This window comes from Mobula hypostoma, chromosome 15, assembly GCF_963921235.1.
Source record: "Mobula hypostoma chromosome 15, sMobHyp1.1, whole genome shotgun sequence".
Taxonomy (NCBI): domain Eukaryota; kingdom Metazoa; phylum Chordata; class Chondrichthyes; order Myliobatiformes; family Myliobatidae; genus Mobula; species Mobula hypostoma.
Genome location: NC_086111.1, coordinates 76,507,434 through 76,528,076, shown reverse-complemented (window position 1 = coordinate 76,528,076; position 20,643 = coordinate 76,507,434). Strand labels below are relative to the sequence as shown.

General features: G+C 46.0%; 1 protein-coding gene across 1 annotated transcript in view; it reads left to right on the top strand.

Annotated features, from left to right (window-relative positions):
• The first annotated feature begins 2,596 nt into the window (after nt 1–2,596).
• The window catches only part of stimate (STIM activating enhance), a 102,541-nt gene continuing 84,494 nt past the window's right edge, over nt 2,597–20,643 (top strand). The window contains exon 1 of the mRNA XM_063068308.1: nt 2,597–2,816. Coding sequence (XP_062924378.1) covers nt 2,654–2,816 — 163 coding nt within the window. The 5' untranslated portion in view covers nt 2,597–2,653. The remainder of the gene's footprint in view (nt 2,817–20,643) is intronic.

Sequence of the window (20,643 nt, the reverse complement as noted above, 5' to 3'; positions counted from 1 at the left end):
AATTTCAACATTACATCCCAACTCCTATACTCAATGCACTGATTTATAAAGGCCAGCATACTAAAAGCTTTCTTCACCACCCTATCCACATGAGATTCCACTTTCAGGGAACTATGCACCATTATTCCTAGATCCCTCTGTTCTACAGCATTCTTCAATGCCCTACCATTTACCATGTATGTCCTATTTTAATTAGTCCTACCAAATTGTAGCACCTCACATTTATCGGCATTAAACTCCATCTGCCATCTTTCAGCCCACTCTTCTAACTGGCCTAAATCTCTCTGCAAGCTTTGAAAACCTAATTCATTATCCACAACGCCACCTAACTTAGTATCATCTGCATACTTACTAATCCAATTTACCACCCTATCATCCAGATCATTAATATATATGACAAACAACACTGGACCCAGTACAGTTCCCTGAGGCATACCACTAGTCACCAACCTCCAATCTGACAAACAGTTATCCACCACTACTCTCTGGCGTCTCCCATCCAGCCACTGCTACTACTTCAATACCCTACTTCAATATTAATACCTAACGATTGAACCTACTTCAATACTACTACTTCAATATTAATACCTAACGATTGAACCTTCCTAACTCACCTTCTGTGTGGAACCTTGACAAAGGCCTTACTGAAGTCCATATAGACAACATCCACCGCCTTACGCTTGTCAACTTGCCTAGTAACCTCTTCAAAAAATTCAGTAAGATTTGTCAAACATGACCTTCCATGCACAAATCCATGTTGACTGTCCCTAATCAGACCCTGTCTATCCAGATCATTATATATACCATCTCTAAGAATACTTTCCATCAATTTACCCACCACTGACGTCAAACTCACAGGCCGATAATTGCTAGGTTTACTCTTAGAACCTTTTTTAAACAATGGAACAACATGAGCAATACGCCAATCCTCCAGCACCATCCCCGTTTCTAATGACATTTGAAATATTTCTGTCAGAGCCCCTGCTATTTCCACACTAACTTTCCTCAAGGTCCTAATGAATATCCTGTTAGGACCCAGATACTTATCCAGTTTTATATTCCTTAAAAGTGCCGGTACTTCCTCGTCTTTAATCATCATAGTTTCCATAACTACCCTACTTGTTTCCCTTACCTTACACAATTCAATATCCCTCTCCTTAGTGAATACCGAAGAAAAGAAATTGTTCAAAATCTCCCCCATCTCTTTTAGCTCCGCACATAGCCGTCCACTCTGATTCTCCAAGGGACCAATTTTATCCCTCACTATCCTTTTGCTATTAATATAACTATAGAAACCCTTTGGATTTATTTTCACCTTACTTGCCAAAGCAGCCTGATATCTTCTCTCAGCTTTTCTAATTTCTTTCTTAAGATTCTTTTTTCATTCTTTATATTCCTCGAACACCTCATTTACTCCAAGCTGCCTATATTTATTGTAGATATCTCTTTTTCCGAACCAAGTTTCCAATATCCCTTGAAAATCATGGCTCTCTCAAACTTTTAACCTTTCCTTTCAACCTAACAGGAACATAAAGATTCTGTACCCTCAAATTTTCACCTTTAAATGACCACCATTTCTCTATTACATCCCTCCCATAAAACAAATTGTCCCAATCCACTCCTTCTAATCCTTTTGCATCTCTTCAAAGTTAGCCTTTCTCCAATCAAAAATCTCAATCCTGGGTCCAGTCCTATCCTTCTCCATAATTATATTGAAACTAATGGTATTGTGATCACTGGACCCGAAGTGCTCCCCAACACAAACCTCCGTCACCTGCCCTATCTCATTCCCTAACAGGATCCAACACTGCCCCTTCTCTAGTTGGTACCTCTGTGTATTGCTGCGAAAAACTATGTTGCATACCTTTTACAAACTCCAAACCATCCAGCCCTTTTACAGCGACACACATAAAAGTTGCTGGTGAACGCAGCAGGCCAGGCAGCATCTCTAGGAAGAGGTACAGTCAACTCAAATCTCTTCACAGGGGCCAGGGATCCAGTGGGGAGTGGACAGGTGGGAATGGCTGAGTGTAGGCTGTGTGAGGGGGTGCTGTGGAAGGAAGGGGTGAGGGGCGAGAGAAGGAAGGGGTGAGGGGCGAGGGAAGGGTGGGTGGGGTACAGGAGAGGGAGGGATGGGCTGGATGTGGACTTTCAAATCTCTTACTATCTCTTCTTTCAGTTAGTCCTGACGAAGGGTCTTGGCCTGAAACGTCGACTGTACCTCTTCCTAGAGATGCTGCCTGGCCTGCTGCGTTCACCAGCAACTTTGATGTGTGTTGTTTGAATTTCTAGCATCTGCAGATTTCCGCGTGTTTGCAGCCCTCTTACAGAACGGGTTTCCCAGTCTATGTGTGGAAAATTAAAATCTCCCACAATCATTACATTCCCTACAGTGTACCACAGCACTAACACCGCCCCGCCCCCACCACCCACATACATACACACACACACACACACACACACACACACACACACACACACACACACACACACACACACACAATAAAACTACAGTTCCCATAGTTGCCAGGTGGACTACAATTCCCATGATGCTTCAAACACGCACTACATTTCCCAGAATGGTTAGGGAGACGGCCTAGGGTGGGTGGCCGAAGCCAAGGCCGGGAGTTGGGCAGCCTCCCGACGGGAGACTATGGCGATCGGTGAGCTGTCGCCTGGCTCCATCGCCACCAATCTGAGCGTTCCGGTCGGAACTGCCGGCCGTCCGCGCGGCTGCGAGAATGGCGCCCTGATGGGTAACTTCGGCATGTTCATCCAGGGCTTACTCGGAGTGGTGGCCTTCAGCCTCTTGATGTGTGAGTGTGGGGGGAACAGTGGGAACGGTATGGTGGAGAGGGGTGTACGGAGAGGGGAGGGGACGGGGGCCAGGGATCCAGTGGGGAGGGGACGGGGGCCAGGGATCCAGTGGGGAGGGGACGGGGGCCAGGGATCCAGTGGGGAGGGGACGGGGGCCAGGGATCTAGTGGGGAGGGGACGGGTGGGAACGGCTCAGTGTAGGCTGTGTGAGGGGGTGCCGGGGAAGGAAGGGGTGTGGGGCGAGGGAAGGGCGGGTGGAGTACAGGAGAGGGAGGGGGTGGGCTGGAGGTGCAGGGAGGGAGGGAGGAGGTGGGCTTGGAGCAGAGGGCCTGTTGATGTGTGAGTAGGGGAAGTGGGGTGGTTGGGGGTTTCCTTCAGCCTGATGCGGAAGGGGTTATGGGAAAGTTGAGTGGGAGGGAGGGAGGGAGGGAACCTTTATCCTTATGATATGTAGGTTGACAAGGGAGGGGTGGCTGAATAGTTTGGTGGCTTGTGGAGGAGGATCATCTTTCTCTGTTTTGGAATGGAAAGACAAATTGTAGGCTAGTAAATTTTCAAAATTGGTAGAGTCCTTTGAGTTTGTTTATGGACTACAGGGTGCTAATGATCAGTTGATAGGGTGAGAATAGTAAGAATGGTAGGAATTTAATCCTGTGGTATGATAAACTTTGGGAGGACTAATCAGGTTGGACATAATGAATGATGATGAATAGAGGGTCCACAGTGTACAAATATCCCTGGAGATGTTAGCACCAGAAGATGTGATGATGAAGCTCTATAAATATTGGTTAGACAGTAGCTGTAGAACTGTGTTTGGTTTTAGTTTTGTAGGAAAGATTTGAGAGGGTTCAGAGGATATTCTCCAGGATGTTGTCTGGGTGGAATATTTGGTGTTATTATTGTCATGTATACTAGGAGACAGTGACATCCACAAAATGCTGGAGTAACTCAGTAAATTAGGCAACATCTGCGGAAAAGAAGAAAGAATTGACATCATCAGTGGAAAAGATCGGTCGACGTTTCGGGCCGGAACGTCGACCGATCTTTTCCACTGATGCTGCCCGACCTGCTGAGTTCCTCCAGCGTGTTGTGAGTGTTGCTTTGACCCCAGCAACTGCAGATTATTTTGTGTTTTGGAGAGAATTGACATTTCAGGCCAAGGCCCTTCACCAGGATACAGTGAAAAGCTTTTGCTCGCATGTGATCCAGACAGATCATTCAGTATTTAATACATCAGGATTAAAAAAAATAAGAGAATGCAAAGCATAGTCGTGCAGTTACAGAGAAAGAGCAGTACGGGTAGTAACATAAAGTGTAATGACATAGGGGTAGATTGGGAGATCAGAAGTTCACTTTTTAGCATATGACATATAGAGAGGTAGTTACACCCAAGGTGCGGGACACAGGAAACTGGGTGACAGTCAAGAAGGGGAAAAGGCTAAGGAGCCAGTGCAGAGTGCGCCTGTGACTTCCCCCTCAACAACGGTATAGCACTTTGGATACTGTTTGGGGAGGATGACCGAACAGGAAAGTCACGGTGGGTGAGTCACTGGCATTGAGTCTGCCTCTGTTACTCAGAAGGGAAGGGTGATGGGGAGGAGAAGAGGCACACTGTGGTGATAGGGGATTCGTTAGTTAGGGGAACGGACAGGAGGTTCTGTGGGCAAGAATGAGAAACCTGGTTAGTATGTTGCTTCCCGGCTGCCAGGGTCCGGGATAAGTCCGATCCGGTACTCAGCATTCTTAAGTGGGAAGCTGAACAACTAGAATTTGTGGTCCATGTAGGTACCAATGACGTGGTTTGGATAAGTGACGAGGATTTGCATTGTGAGTTCAGGGAGGTTGCTAGGCTGAAAGGCAGGACCTCCAGAGTTGTGATCTCAGGATTACTACCTGTGCCACATGCTAGTGAGGCCAGAACTAGGAAAATTATAGGTTAATATGTGGCTAAGGAGTTGGTGTAGGAGGGAGGGCATAAGATTTTTCAATCATTGGACTCTCTTCCAGGGAAGGTGGGACTTGTACAGAATAGACGGTATGCACCTGAACTGGACTGGACAAGCGGGAAGGTTTGTTAATGCTGCACACTTGAGTTTGAACCAGAGTTACAGGGCACTGGGAACCAGAGTGCCAGAACGGTTAGTGGAGAGGTTGTGGAGGTAGATGTTGGTAAGACCGCGGATAAAGTTAGGAATCAAAAGGTTGAGCACGGGTTGGCTAATGTCCTGAGCTGCATATATTTCAATGCAAGTATCATAGGGAAGGCAGACAATAGTGCTGAAGGTGAGGTAGCTGGTTTGCAAAAAGATGCAGTGCAGTGAGGAGAGATGTTGATAAGGCAAAATTGCAGTCAATGTGATGAGTTACAACGTAAAAGGCGGACAAAATCAAAAGGGTGAATACAGGACTGAAGTTGTTGTATTTGGACGCGTGCAGCATGTGGAATAAGGTAGATGAACTTGCTGCACAGCTACAGGTTGGCAGATATGATGTTGTAGGCATCACTGAATCATGGCTGAAAGAAGATTATAGCTAAAAGCAGGATAAGTATTTTGCATCAGTATGGTGGAAGTTCCAGGTGTCAGGGGTCAAGAAGTATGTGAAGTTACTATTATTAGAGAGAAGGTTCTTGGGAAAATGAAAAGTCACCTGGACCAGATGGTGAACAGCCCAGAGTTCTGGAAGATGGCTGAAGAGATTGTGGAGGCATTAGTAATGATCTTTCAAAAATCTAGAATGGTTCCGCAAGAATGGAAAATTGCAAATGTCACTCCACTCTTCAAGAATAGAGAGAGACCGAAGAGAAGAAATAATAGGCCAGTTAGTCTGACCTCAGTGGTTGGGAAAATGTAGGAATCAATAGTTAAGAGTGTGGTTTTGGAGTCGTTGGAGGCACATGATAAAATAGGCGGTAGTCAGCATGGTCTCCTCAAAGGAAAATCTTGCCTGACAAATCCAGTGGAATTCTTTGAAAAAATAACAAGCAGGATAGACAAAGGAGAATTGGTTAATGTTGTGTACTTGGGTTTTGGGAAGGCCTTTGATAAGGTGCCACTCATGACACTGCTTAACAAGCTACAAGCCCGTGGTATTACAGGAAATATTCTTGCATGGATAAAGCAGTGACTGACTGGCAGGAGGCAAAGAAAGCCATTTCTGGTTGGCTGCTGGTGTCCCATAGACCTCTGTGTTGGGACCCGATTCTTTCTACATTAGAGTTAGGGTTAATGACTTGGATGATGGAATTGATGGCTTTGTTGCAAAGTTTGCAGATGATATGAAGATTGGTGGAGGGGCTGGTAGTTTTGAGGAAGTAGGCTATGGAAGGAGGGACAAATTTTAGAGAATGGGCAAAGAAATGGCAGATGGAATACAGTGTTGGGAAGTGTGTGGTCATACACTTTGTTAGAAGAAATGAACGGGTTGACTATTTTCTAAATGGAGAGAGAATACAAAAAAACTGAGATGCAAAGGGACTTGGGAGTCTGTACAGGATTCCCTGAAGGTTAATTTGTGGGCTGAGTCTGTGGTGAGGAAGGCAAATGCAATGTTAGCATTCATTTCAAGAGAACTAGAATATAAAAGCAAGGATATAATGTTGAGTCTTATAAAACACTGGTGAGGCCTCAATTAGAGTATTGTGAGCAGTTTTGGGCCCCTTATCTGAGAAAGGGTGTGCTAAAACTGAAGCGGGTTCAAAGGAAGTTCACGAAAATGATTCCAGAATTGAATGGTTTTTCATGTAAAGAGCATTTGATGGCTTGGGCCTGTATTTGCTGGAATTCAGAAGAATGAGGGGTGACTTCATTGAAACCGATCAAATGGTTAAAGGCATTGATAGAGTGAATGTGGAGAGGATGTTTCCAGTGCTGGGAGAGACGAAGACCAGAGGACACAGCCTTTAGAATTGAGGAGCATCCTTTCAGAACGAAGATGAGGAGGAAATTCTTTAGCCAGAGAGTGATGAGTCTGAGGAATTCTTTGCCACAGTGAGCTGTGGAGGTCAGGTCTTTATGTATATTTGAGGCAGAGGTTGATATATTCTTGATTAAAACATAGAACATAGAATAGTACAGCACAGTACAGGCCCTTCGGCCCACAATGTTGTGCTGACCCTCAAACCCTGCCTCCCATATAAGCCCCCACCTTAGATTCCTCCATGTACCTGTCTAGTAGTCTCTTAAACTTCACTAGTGTATCTGCCTCCACCACTGACTCAGGCAGTGCATTCCACACACCAACCACTCTCTGAGTAAAAAACCTTCTTCTAATATCCCCCTTGAACTTCCCACCCCTTACCTTAAAGCCATGTCCTCTTGTATTGAGCAGTGGTGCCCTGGGGAAGAGGCGCTGGCTATCCACTCTATCTAATCCTCTTATTATCTTGTACACCTCTATCATGTCTCCTCTCATCCTCCTTCTCTCCAAAGAGTAAAGCCCTAGCTCCCTTAATCTCTGATCATAATGCATACTTTCTAAACCAGGCAGCCTCCTGGTAAATCTCCTCTGTACCCTTTCCAATGCTTCCACATCCTTCCTATAGTGAGGTGACCAGAACTGGACACAATACTCCAAGTGTGGCCTAACCAGAGTTTTATAGAGCTGCATCATTACATCGCAACTCTTAAACTCTATCCCTCGACTTATGAAAGCTAACACTCCATAAGCTTTCTTAACTACCCTATCCACCTGTGAGGCAACTTTCAGGGACCTGTGGACATGTACCCCCAGATCCCTCTGCTCCTCCACACTACCAAGTATCCTGCCATTTACTTTGTACTCTGCCTTGGAGTTTGTCCTTCCAAAGTGTACCACCTCACACTTCTCCAGGTTGAACTCCATCTGCCACTTCTCAGACCACTTCTGCATCCTATCAATGTCTCTCTGCAATCTTTGACAATCCTCTACACTATCTACAACACCACCAACCTTTGTGTCGTCTGCAAACTTGCCAACCCACCCTTCTGCCCCCACATCCAGGTCGTTAATAAAAATCACGAAAAGTAGAGGTCCCAGAACAGATCCTTGTGGGACACCACTAGTCACAATCCTCCAACCTGAATGTACTCCCTCCACCACCACCCTCTGCCTTCTGCAGGCAAGCCAATTCTGAATCCACCTGGCCAAACTTCCCTGGATCCCATGCCTTCTAACTTTCTGAATAAGCCTACCGTGTGGAACCTTGTCAAATGCCTTACTAAAATCCATATAGATCACATCCACTGCACTACCCTCATCTATATGCCTGGTCACCTCCTCAAAGAACTCTTATCAGGCTTGTTAGACACGATCTGCCCTTCACAAAGCCATGCTGACTATCCCTGATCAGACCATGATTCTCTAAATGCCTACAGATCCTATCTCTAAGAATCTTTTCCAACAGCTTTCCCATCACAGACGTAAGGCTCACTGGTCTATAATTGCCCGGACTATCCCTACTACCTTTTTTGAACAAGTGGACAACATTCGCCTCCCTCCAATCCTCCGGTACCATTCCCGTGGACAACGAGGACATAAAGATCCTAGCCAGAGGTTCAGCAATCTCTTCTCTCGCCTTGTGGAGCAGCCTGGGGAATATTCCGTCAGGCCCCGGGGACTTATCTGTCCTAATGTATTTTAACAACTCCAACACCTCCTCTCCCTTAATATCAGCATGCTCCAGAACATCAACCTCACTCATATTGTCCTCACCATCATCAAGTTCCCTCTCATTGGTGAATACCAAAGAGAAGTATTCATTGAGGACCTTGCTCACTTCCACAGCCTCCAGGCACATCTTCCCACCTTTATCTCTAATCGGTCCTACCTTCACTCTTGTCATCCTTTTTTTCTTCACATAATTGAAGAATGCCTTGGGGTTTTCCTTTACCCTACTCGCCAAGGCCTTCTCATGCCCCCTTCTTGCTCTTCTCAGCCCCTTCTTAAGCTCCTTTCTTGCTTCCCTATATTCCTCAATAGATCCATCTGAACCTTGCTTCCTAAACCTCATGTATGCTGCCTTCTTCCTCCTGACTAGATTTTCCACCTCACTTGTCACCCATGATTCCTTCACCCTACCATTCTTTATCTTCCTCACCGGGACAAATTTATCCCTTACATCCCGCAAGAGATCTCCAAACATCGACCACATGTCCACAGTACATTTCCCTGCAAAAACATCATCCCAATTTATACCCGCAAGTTCTAGCCTTATAGCCTCATAATTTGCCTTTCCCCAATTAAAAATTTTCCTGTCCTCTTTGATTCTATCCTATTCCACGATAATCATAAAGGCCAGGGAGCAGTGGTCACTGTCGCCCAGATGCTCACCCACTGAGAGATCTGTGACCTGACCCGGTTCATTACCTAGTACTAGATCTAGTATGGCATTCCCCCTGGTCGGCCTGTCCACATACTGTGACAGGAATCCATCCTGGACACACTTAACAAATTCTGCCCCATCTAAACCCTTGGAACTAATCAGGTGCCAATCAATATTAGGGAAGTTAAAGTCATCCATGATAACAACCCTGTTATTTTTGCACCTTTCCAAAGTCTGCCTCTCAATCTGCTCCTCTGTATCTCTGCTGCTACCAGGGGGCCTATAGAATACCCCCAGTAGAGTAACTGCTCCCTTCCTGTTCCTGACTTCCACCTATATTGACTCAAAAGAGGATCCTGCTACATTACCCACCCTTTCTGTAGCTGTAATAGTATCCCTGACCAGTAATGCCACCCCTCCTCCCCTTTTTCCACCCTGTCTATCCCTTTTAAAGCACTGAAATCCAGGAATATTGAGAATCCATTCCTGCCCTGGTGCCAGCCAAGTCTCTGTAATGGCCACTACATCATAATTCCATGTATGTATCCAAGCTCTCAGTGCATCACCTTTGTTCCTGATGCTTCTTGCATTGGGGTACACACATTTCAGCCCTTCTACCTTACTGTCTTTACACCATTTATTCTGCTTCTCTTTCCTCAAACCCTCTCTGTATGTCAGATCTGGCTTTACTCCATGCACTTCTTTCACTGCTCTATCGCTCTGGGTCCCATCCCCCTCACAAATTAGTTTAAACCCTCCCGAACCATGCTAGCAAACCTACCTGCAAGGATATTGCTCCCCCTCGAGTTCAGGTGCAACCCATCCAATCTGTACAGGTCCCACCTTCCCCAGAAGAGATCCCAATGATCTAAAAATCTAAAACCCTGCTCCTTGCACCAACTCCTCAGCCACGCATTCAACTGCCATCTCCTCCAATTCTTACCATCTCTGTCACGTAGCACTGGCAGCAATCCTGAGAACGTCACCCTTGAGGTCCTGTTCTTCAGCCTTCTGCCTAGTTCCTGAAACTCACACTTCAGGACCTCATCCCTCTTCCTGCCTGTGCCGTTGTTCCCAACATGTATCATGACTTCTGGTTGCTTTCCCTCTCATACCAGGATGTCATGCACCCGGTCAGAGACATCCCGGACCCTGGCACCCGGGAGGCAACAAACCATGCGGGTGTCCTTCTCACGTCCACAAAATCTCCTGTCTGCTCCCCTGACTATAGAGTCTCCAATGACGACAGCTCTCCTCTTCTCCGTCCCACCCTTCTGCACCACAGGGTCAGGCTCACACCTGGTCGGTCGTCCCCGCCAACAGTATCCAGGACAGTAAACTTATTATTCAGGAGAATGGCTACAGGGGTGCTCTGCACTACCTGTCTGCTCACCTTCGCTTTCCCCCCTCTGACTGTCACCCAACGACCTGCTTCCGACAGCCTAGGTGTGACCACCTCCCTGTAGCTCTCATCTATGACTGCCTCATTCTCCCTTATGAGTCGAAGGTCATCCAGCTGCTGCTCCAGATTCCTTACATGGTCTTCCAGATCGCCCAGCCTTATGCATTTCTGACAGATGTGACTCTGTGGGAGAGGGGAGTTCTCCCAAGACTGCCACATCTCACATGAGAGGCACATCACCATCTCAGGAGACATTGTAAAAACTAACTGCGAGCTAGCTTGTCCTCCGCCTCTTCTTGTCGAAGCCTCTCGAGTCAAAGCCTCAAAGCTCCACTCCTTCACTGGCCCACTCACGCTCTGGCCGCTTTAGTCAGAGCATGAAAGGATATGGGGAGAAGGCAGGAGATTTGGGCGAAGCGGGAAAATGGATCAGCCATGATGAAATGGTGGAGCAGATTCGATGGGCCAAATGGCCTAATTCTGCTCATATATCTTATGGTCTTATGGTATGACCGGTCTGATAACGGGATAGAAGCTGTTCTTGAAGTACTGTGTGTACTGTATCTTCCTAATTTGAGTGGGGCTGTGGGAGATGAGAGATTACTGGGGTAGGAGGGTCTTTGATTGTGTGATAGTCTTCCAGCAGAAAAAACAGGCACTTTGGCTGACCTTGTTCATGCCAACCATCATACCCATCTGAGTTAATCATACTTGTCCATATCTCACTAAACCTTTGCTAAACCACGTATCTGTCCAACTATCTATTAAATGTTGATATTGTACCTGCCTCAACCACTTCCTCTGATGGCTCGGAATACTTTATGGAAAAAGCAAAGTAGAAATGTGTGGTCTTAGGACTGATACATAGGGGTTGGGAATGTAGGGTCCCCAATTATTCAAATCATTCAAGTGTAACAGAAAACAGTTTGGTTCATTTTCAGCAATTTGGCAGAGAGATGCACAAAGGAAAGTTGTTTTAACAAATCAAAGGCAACACATTTCTACTCATTTACAAATACACAGTGGACAAATATCAGATAGTTCAAATAGAGTAGAGAGATCAGGAGTGGCTGTACCAAATTTGAAGAAATGTCTGCAGTTGACTTCAATGTTGGGTTTTGGAGATGGAGTGGCAGGCAGCTGGGGTCATTGAGACTGAAAACTTGCTGGAGAATAAATCTAGAGAGGTGTTGACATTGAAACTCAAGAATATATAGATGTGCCAGGCAGATCAGGAACATTGAGGGGATGGGGAGCGCTGATATGCACATGGGACTCTCCAGATTGACTTATCCAAACCCAGCTTGTCTATTTGAATGAGTCCCATTTATTCACATTTCAGTCATATCCATCTAGACCAATTTTTTCACGCATGAGTTCAGATGCGATTTTTTTCATGCATGAGTTCTAGATTAACATTTTTACAAGAATTGAATGGGGGTACAAGAGTTGTATGGCGCATCTGAACTCGTGAGTGAAAAAATTAACGCATGGAATGTGAAAGGTTGGCTACCCCGATCTAGACTTTTCTGTCTCTGTACTTACCCAAATGTCTTCTAAATCTCGTTATTGTAACTGCCTCAGTTAGTTTCTCTTGTCCACCATCCTCTGCATAAAGAAGCTGCCCCTCAAGGTCTCTCAAATTTTTCACTTTTCACCTTAAACCTGTGCTCTCAAATTAGCAGTTCCCCTTCCCTGGGAAAAAGGCCATGTGTGCATTCTCTTTGTACTCCAAATTATTTTATACAACTTTATAAGCTCGCCCCTCGGTCTCTATCATCCAAGGAATGAAATCGTAGCCTACTCAACCTCTCCATATAAATCAGGCTCTTGTAAATCTTCTCTGTGCTCTTTCCATCAGGAAAAAGATTGCAGAGAAAGAAGGAGGCAGTGTGTCAGAGATCTTTCAACACCCTCTGTACTTTTTTATATGGGATTGGTCACAGCTATTGGCACACTGGCTTTCATCAGTTAGGGCACTGAGTGTGGAAGTTGGGATGCTGTGCCAGAAGGGTGGGTTAGAAAGATTGCTAATGACACAAAAGTTGGTGTTGTGCGTGGTCTGGAAGGTTGTCAGAGGTTACGGCGCAACATCGATAGGATGCAGAACTGGGCTGAGAAGTGGCTGATGGAGTTCAACCCAGATAAGTGTGAAGTGGGTCATTTTGGAAGGTCAAATTTGAAGACAGAATTTCATATTAATGGTAAGACTCTTGACAGTGTGGAGGATCAGCAAGATCTTGGGGTCTATGTCCATGGGACGTTCAAAGCTACTGCGCAGATTGACAGTGTTGTTAAGAAGGTGTACGGTGTGTTGGCCTTCAAGAGCTGTGAGGTAATGTTAAAGCTATATACGACCTTAGTTAGATCCCACTTGGAGTACTGTGTTCAGTTCTGGTCACTCCATTACGGGAAGGATGTGGATACTATAGAGAGAGTGCAGAGGAGATTTACAAGGATGTTGCCTGGATTACAGAACATACCTTATGAGAGTAGGTTGAATTAACTTGGCCTTTTCTCCTTGGAGTGTTGGAGGATGAGAGGTGACCTAATAGAGGTGTTTAAGATGATGAGAGGTATTGATCGTGTGGATAACCAGAGGCTTCTCCCCAGGGCTGAAATGACTAACATGAGGGGACATAGTTTTAAGGTGCTTGGAAGTAAGGGGGATGTCAGAGGTAAGTTTTCACACGGAGAGTGGTGGGTGTGCAGAATGCACTGCCAGTGAAGGTGGTAGTGGCGGATACGATAGGGTCTTTTAAGAGACTCTTAGACAGGTACATGAAGCTTTGAAAAATAGAGGGCTATGGGGTGGGGAAATTCTGGGCAGCTTCTAGCGTAGGTTACATGGTCGGCACAACACTGTGCCGAAGGGCCTGTAATGTGCTGTAGATTTCTATGTTTCAGTTATATAAGACCATAAAACCATTCAGCCCATTGAGTCTGCTCTCACATTTTATCATGGCTCATTCCAGAACCCATTCAACCCATATTCCTGCCATCTCACTGTATCGAAGAAGGAGTCTGAGAGTCTGAGTGGGAGTGCCGAGAAAGAGATTTTTGAAATTTTCGTTATTTTTTTTTTTCTCCAACGGCTTTCTGAGAGGCGGGACTGCGCAGGCGTGTGACGTCGGGCAGTGCAGCGCGGCAGATTTAAAAGGGCAGACATCCTGCTTCGGGTTTGATTCGAAGAACGAGTCTGAGAGTCTGAGTGGGAGTGCCGAGAAAGAGATTTTTGAAATTTTCGTTATTTTTTTTCTCCAACGGCTTTCTGAGAGGCGGGACTGCGCAGGCGTGTGACGTCGGGCAGTGCAGCGCGGCAGATTTAAAAGGAACAAAGCCTCATAGAGCGGGCAGCGTAGTTTGCGGGCTGCGGAGTGAGCCGGGAGTAGAGTGAAGGCTTAAGGGCTTCGGCTCAACAGGCTTAGGCAGAAGCGGGCGAGGCGAGGAAGGTTTGACATTCGTTTTCTGTTGCTATTTGAGGAGAGGGGCATTATGACTGTGAGGGCAGTTTGCTGTTCTCGGTGTCAGATGTGGGAGGCCCTGGAGTCTCCAAGCCTCCCGGACGTCTACATCTGCGCCAAGTGCATCGAGATGCAGCTCCTAAGGGACCGCGTTACGGAACTGGAGCTGCAGCTCGATGACCTTCGTCTGGTCAGGGAGAGCGAGGAGGTGATAGAGAAAAGTGGAAGGCAGGTGGTCACGCCGGGGCCACGGGAGGCAGACAAGTGGGTCACGGTTAGGAGGGGGAAGGGGAAAAGTCAGGTGATGGGGAGTACCCCGGTGGCTGTGCCCCTTAACAACAGGTACTCCTGTTTGAGTACTGTTGGGGGGGACAGCTTACCCGGGGGAAGCGACAGTGGCCGTGCCTCCGGCACAGAGTCTGGCCCTGTAGCTCAGAAGGGTAGGGCAAGGAAGAGGAGGGCAGTTGTGATAGGGGACTCGATAGTAAGGGGGTCAGATAGGCGATTCTGTGGACGCAGTCCAGAGACCCGGATGGTAGTTTGCCTCCCTGGTGCCAGGGTCCGGGATATTTCTGATCGTGTCCAAGATATCCTGAAGTGGGAGGGTGAGGAGCCAGAGGTCGTGGTACATATAGGTACCAATGACATAGGTAGGAAAAGGGATGAGGTCCTGAAAGGAGAATATAGGGAGCTAGGAAGGGAGTTGAGAAAAAGGACCGCAAAGGTAGTAATCTCTGGATTACTACCTGTGCCACGCGACAGTGAGAGTAGGAATGCGATGAGGTGGAGGATAAATGCGTGGCTGAGGGATTGGAGCAGGGGGCAGGGATTCAAGTTTTTGGATCATTGGGACCTCTTTTGGCGCAGGCGTGACCTGTACAAAAAGGACGGGTTACACTTGAATCCTAGGGGGACCAATATCCTGGCAGGGAGATTAGCGGGGGCTACTGAGGTGACTTTAAACTAGAATGGTTGGGGGGTGGGAATCAAATTAAAGAGGCTAGGCGTGAGCAGGTTAGTTCACAACAGAGGGATGGGAACCAGTGCAGAGAGACAGAGGGGTGTAAAGTGAGCGTAGAAGCAAAAAGTACAAAGGAGAAAAGTAAAAGTGGCAGGCCGACAAATCCAGGGCAAGCATTAAAAAGGGCCACTTTTCAACATAATTGTACAAGGGCTAAGAGAGTTGTAAAAGAGCGCCTGAAGGCTTTATGTGTCAATGCAAGGAGCATTCGTAATAAGGTGGATGAATTGAAAGTGCAGATTGTTATTAATGATTATGATATAGTTGGGATCACAGAGACATGGCTCCAGGGTGACCAGGGATGGGAGCTCAACGTTCAGGGATATTCAATATTCAGGAGGGATAGACATGAAGGAAGGGGAGGTGGGGTGGCGTTGCTGGTTAAAAAAGAGATTAACGCAATAGAAAGGAAGGACATAAGCCGGGAAGATGTGGAATCGATATGGGTAGAGCTGCGTAACACTAAGGGGCAGAAGACGCTGGTGGGAGTTGTGTACAGGCCACCTAACAGTAGTAGTGAGGTTGGAGATGGTATTAAACAGGAAATTAGAAATGTGTGCAATAAAGGAACAGCAGTTATAATGGGTGACTTCAATCTACATGTAGACTGGGTGAACCAAATTGGTAAAGGTGCTGAGGAAGAGGATTTCTTGGAATGTATGCGGGATGGTTTTTTGAACCAACATGTCGAGGAACCAACTAGAGAGCAGGCTATTCTGGACTGGGTTTTGAGCAATGAGGAAGGGTTAATTAGCGATCTTGTCGTGAGAGGCCCCTTGGGTAAGAGTGACCATAATATGGTGGAATTCTTCATTAACATGGAGAGTGACATAGTTAATTCAGAAACAAAGGTTCTGAACTTAAAGAGGGGTAACTTTGAAGGTATGAGACGTGAATTAGCTAAGATAGACTGGCAAATGACACTTAAAGGATTGACGGTGGATATGCAATGGCAAGCATTTAAAGGTTGCATGGATGAACTACAACAATTGTTCATCCCAGTTTGACAAAAGAATAAATCAAGGAAGGTAGTGCACCCGTGGCTGACAAGAGAAATTAGGGATAGTATCAATTCCAAAGAAGTAGCATACAAATTAGCCAGAGAAAGTGGCTCACCTGAGGACTGGGAGAAATTCAGAGTTCAGCAGAGGAGGACAAAGGGCTTAATTAGGAAGGGGAAAAAAGATTTTGAGAGAAAACTGGCAGAGAACATAAAAACGGACTGTAAAAGCTTTTATAGATATGTAAAAAGGAAAAGACTGGTAAAGACAAATGTAGGTCCCCTGCAGACCGAAACAGGTGAATTGATTATGGGGAGCAAGGACATGGCAGACCAATTGAATAATTACTTTGGTTCTGTCTTCACTAAGGAGGACATAAATAATCTTCCAGAAATAGTAAGGGACAGAGGGTCCAGTGAGATGGAGGAACTGAGTGAAATACATGTTAGTAGGGAAGTGGTGTTAGGTAAATTGAAGGGATTGAAGGCAGATAAATCCCCAGGGCCAGATGGTCTGCATCCTAGAGTGCTTAAGGAAGTAGCCCAAGAAATAGTGGATGCATTAGTGATAATTTTTCAAAACTCGTTAGATTCTGGACTAGTTCCTGAGGATTGGAGGGTGGCTAATGTAACCCCACTGTTTAAAAAAGGAGGGAGAGAGAAACCGGGGAATTATAGGCCAGTTAGCCTAACATCGGTGGTGGGGAAACTGCTGGAGTCAGTTATCAAGGATGTGATAACAGCACATTTGGAAAGCGGTGAAATGATCGGACAAAGTCAGCATGGATTTGTGAAAGGAAAATCATGTCTGACGAATCTCATAGAATTTTTTGAGGATGTAACTAATAGAGTGGATAGGGGAGAACCAGTGGATGTGGTATATTTGGATTTTCAAAAGGCTTTTTGACAAGGTCCCACACAGGAGATTAGTGTGCAAACTTAAAGCACACGGTATTGGGGGTAAGGTATTGGTGTGGGTGGAGAATTGGTTAGCAGACAGGAAGCAAAGAGTGGGAATAAACGGGACCTTTTCAGAATGGCAGGCAGTAACTAGTGGGGTACCGCAAGGTTCAGTGCTGGGACCCCAGTTGTTTACAATATATATTAATGACTTGGATGAGGGAATTAAATGCAGCATCTCCAAGTTTGCGGATGACACGAAGCTGGGTGGCAGTGTTAGCAGTGAGGAGGATGCTAAGAGGATGCAGGGTGACTTGGATAGGTTGGGTGAGTGGGCAAACTCATGGCAGATGCAATTTAATGTGGATAAATGTGAAGTTATCCACTTTGGTGGCAAAAATAGGAAAACAGATTATTATCTGAATGGTGGCCGATTAGGAAAAGGGGAGGTGCAACGAGACCTGGGTGTCATTATACACCAGTCATTGAAAGTGGGCATGCAGGTACAGCAGGCGGTGAAAAAGGCGAATGGTATGCTGGCATTTATAGCGAGAGGATTCGAGTACAGGAGCAGGGAGGTACTACTGCAGTTGTACAAGGCCTTGGTGAGACCACACCTGGAGTATTGTGTGCAGTTTTGGTCCCCTAATCTGAGGAAAGACATCTTTGCCATAGAGGGAGTACAAAGAAGGTTCACCAGATTGATTCCTGGGATGGCAGGTCTTTCATATGAAGAAAGACTGGATGAACTGGGCTTGTACTCGTTGGAATTTAGAAGATTGAGGGGGGATCTGATTGAAACGTATAAGATCCTAAAGGGATTGGACAGGCTAGATGTGGGAAGATTGTTCCCGATGTTGGGGAGTTCCAGAACGAGGGGTCACAGTTTGAGGATAGAGGGGAAGCCTTTTAGGACCAAGATTAGGAAAAACTTCTTCACACAGAGAGTGGTGAATCTGTGGAATTCTCTGCCACAGCAAACTGTTGAGGCCAGTTCATTGGCTATGTTTAAGAGGGAGTTAGATATGGGCCTTGTGGCTACAGGGGTCAGGGGGTATGGAGGGAAGGCTGGGTTCTGAGTTGGATGATCAGCCATGATCATAATAAATGGCGGTGCAGGCTCGAAGGGCCGAATGGCCTACTCCTGCACCTATTTTCTATGTTTCTATGTTTCTATCCCTTGATGCTCCAACCAATCAGGTATCTATCAAGACATCGGTGAGGCTACGTTTGGAATATTGTGTACAAGTTCGGTCACTCTGCTGTAGGAAAGATGCCAATAAGCTGAAAGTGCAGTGGAATTTCTGAGGATGTTGCTCGGACATGAGGAGTTTCTTTTTTATTTATTCCTTTACGGGATGACAGCGTCGTCAGCTAAACCACCATTTATTGCCCATCCCTATTTGCCTGAGAAGATGGTGATGAGCTGCCTTCTTGAACCGCTGCAGTCCTTGACAATGAAGGAACTGCGATATCTTTTCAAGTCAGGATGCTGAGTGATTTGGTGGGGGATTTCTAAGTGGTGGTGTTCCCCGGTATCTGCTGTTCTCATCCTTCTAGATGGTAGTGTTCGTGGGTCTGGAAGGTGCTGCCTTAGGAACTTTGGTGTGTCGTTGCAGTGCATCTTGTAGATAGTACACACTGCTGCAACTGTTTGTCGATGGTGGAGGGATTGGATGCTTGTGGAAGGGGTAGCAATCAAGTGGGCTGTCTTGTACTGGATGGTGTTCATCTTCTTGAGTGTTGATGGAGCTGCTCCCATCCAGGCGAGTGGCGAGTATTCCATTACACCCCTGACCTGAGCCTTGTAGATGGCGGGCAGGCTTTGGGGAGTCAGGAGGTGAAGTACACGTCACAGGATTCCTAGCCTTTGATCTGCTCTGGTAGCCACAATGTTTATATGGCTAGACCAGTTCAGTTTCCTGTCAGTGGTAGCGTCCAGGGTGTTGATTGTAGGGGATTCAGTGATGGTGAGCCCACTGAATGTCATGAATGATGATTAGAGCCTCTCTTGTTGGAGCTGGTCATTGGTTGGCACTTGCCTGGCTCAAATGTTACTTGTCAGTCGAAGCCTGGATATTGTCCAGGTCCTGCTGTGTTGAGTTACAGAGAGGGATTGAACAGGTTGGAACTTGAACGAGCTGCCAGAGGAAGTATTTGAGGCAGATACCTTAACATTTAAATGGCATTGAGACTGATAAATGGATAGGAAAAGTTCAGAACAGGGATTCCCAACCCTTTTTATGTTATGGACCCCTCATTTAACTGAGGGGTCTGTGGATCCCACATTTGGAAACCCTGGTTTAGGGGGACATGGATGAAAGCTGGGTGCATTCTGTCCGGCCCCGGAGACTCGCCTGTCATAGTGTTTTTGAAAAATAGTAGCGCATCCTCTTTCTTAACATTAACATATACAAGCATATCCGCCTATTTTACGCAGGCCCCCATGATCATTAAGTTCCCCCTCACTGGTGAATACTGAAGCAACATATTCATTAAGGGTGGTGATGGAGAGAGTTGCCCCTCAGATTGGAGGCCTGTGGTCAGTGGTGTGTCGGAGGGATTGGTGTTGGTTCCATTGCCTTTGTCATCAATATTAATGATCTGGATGACTGGTGTTAAAGTACTTAACAAGTTTGCGGAAGACACCAACATTGGTGGTACAGTGACCAGTGAAGAAGGTTATCTACGATTATAACAGGATCTAGGTGAACTGGGCCGAGGAATGCAGATTGAATTTAACTCGAAATGTGATGTATTGCGTTTTGGTCAGTTAAACGAGGGCAGGACTTGTACAGTGAATGGCGAAGCCCTGGGGAACATTGTAGAACAGAAAGATCAGCAGGTAGAGGTATATACGTAGAGCAGTTCTCTAAAAATTAGCAACAAGATGGTTAAGAATGTATTTGGCATGATTGCCTTCATCAATCAGGGCATCGAGTGTAGGAGCTGGGACATTTTGTGCAGTTCTTACTGTCCAGCTGTAAGAATAATCCCATGAAGCTGTAGAAAATAGTCCCGCTGTGACTGTGACTGGAGGATTCAGTTATGAGGATTGTGTTCTACTTTTGTAGAAGTATAAGAAAGTTGAGAGGAGAACTTAAATCACTATATAAAATCATGAAGAGTGTGGATAGTCAATCTCTTTCTCAGGGTTGGGGAGTCTAAGACAAAAAGACATAGATTTAAGGCGCTGGGGTAGGGTAGATTCAAAGAAAATCTGAAGGCAAATTTTCCACACCGACTGGTGGGGATATGATCATAATGCCATATAACATCAGAGTAGAGTTAGGCCATTCGGCCCATTGAGCTTGATTCTCCCATTCCATCATGGCTGATTTATTATCCCTCTCGACCCATTCTCCTGTCTTCACCCTGTAACCTTTGACACCTTGAATTATCAAGAACTTATCAACCTCCACTTTAAATATACACAATGACTTGGCCTCCACAGCCATGTGTGGCAATGAATTCCACAGATTCACCACCCTCTGGCTAAAGAAATTCCTCCACACCTCTGTTCTAAAGGGACGCTGCTGTAATCTGAGGCCGTGCCCTCTAGTCCTAACTTCTCCCACTACAGGAAACATCCTCTCCACACATCCAATGGAACGGATGTTGCAATTACAGTTCAAAGTACATTTATTATCAAAGTAAATATACTATTTAACCAATAAACCATAAGGTATGGGAGCAGAATTAGGGCTTCTGGTCCATTGGGTCTTCTCCGTCATTTCA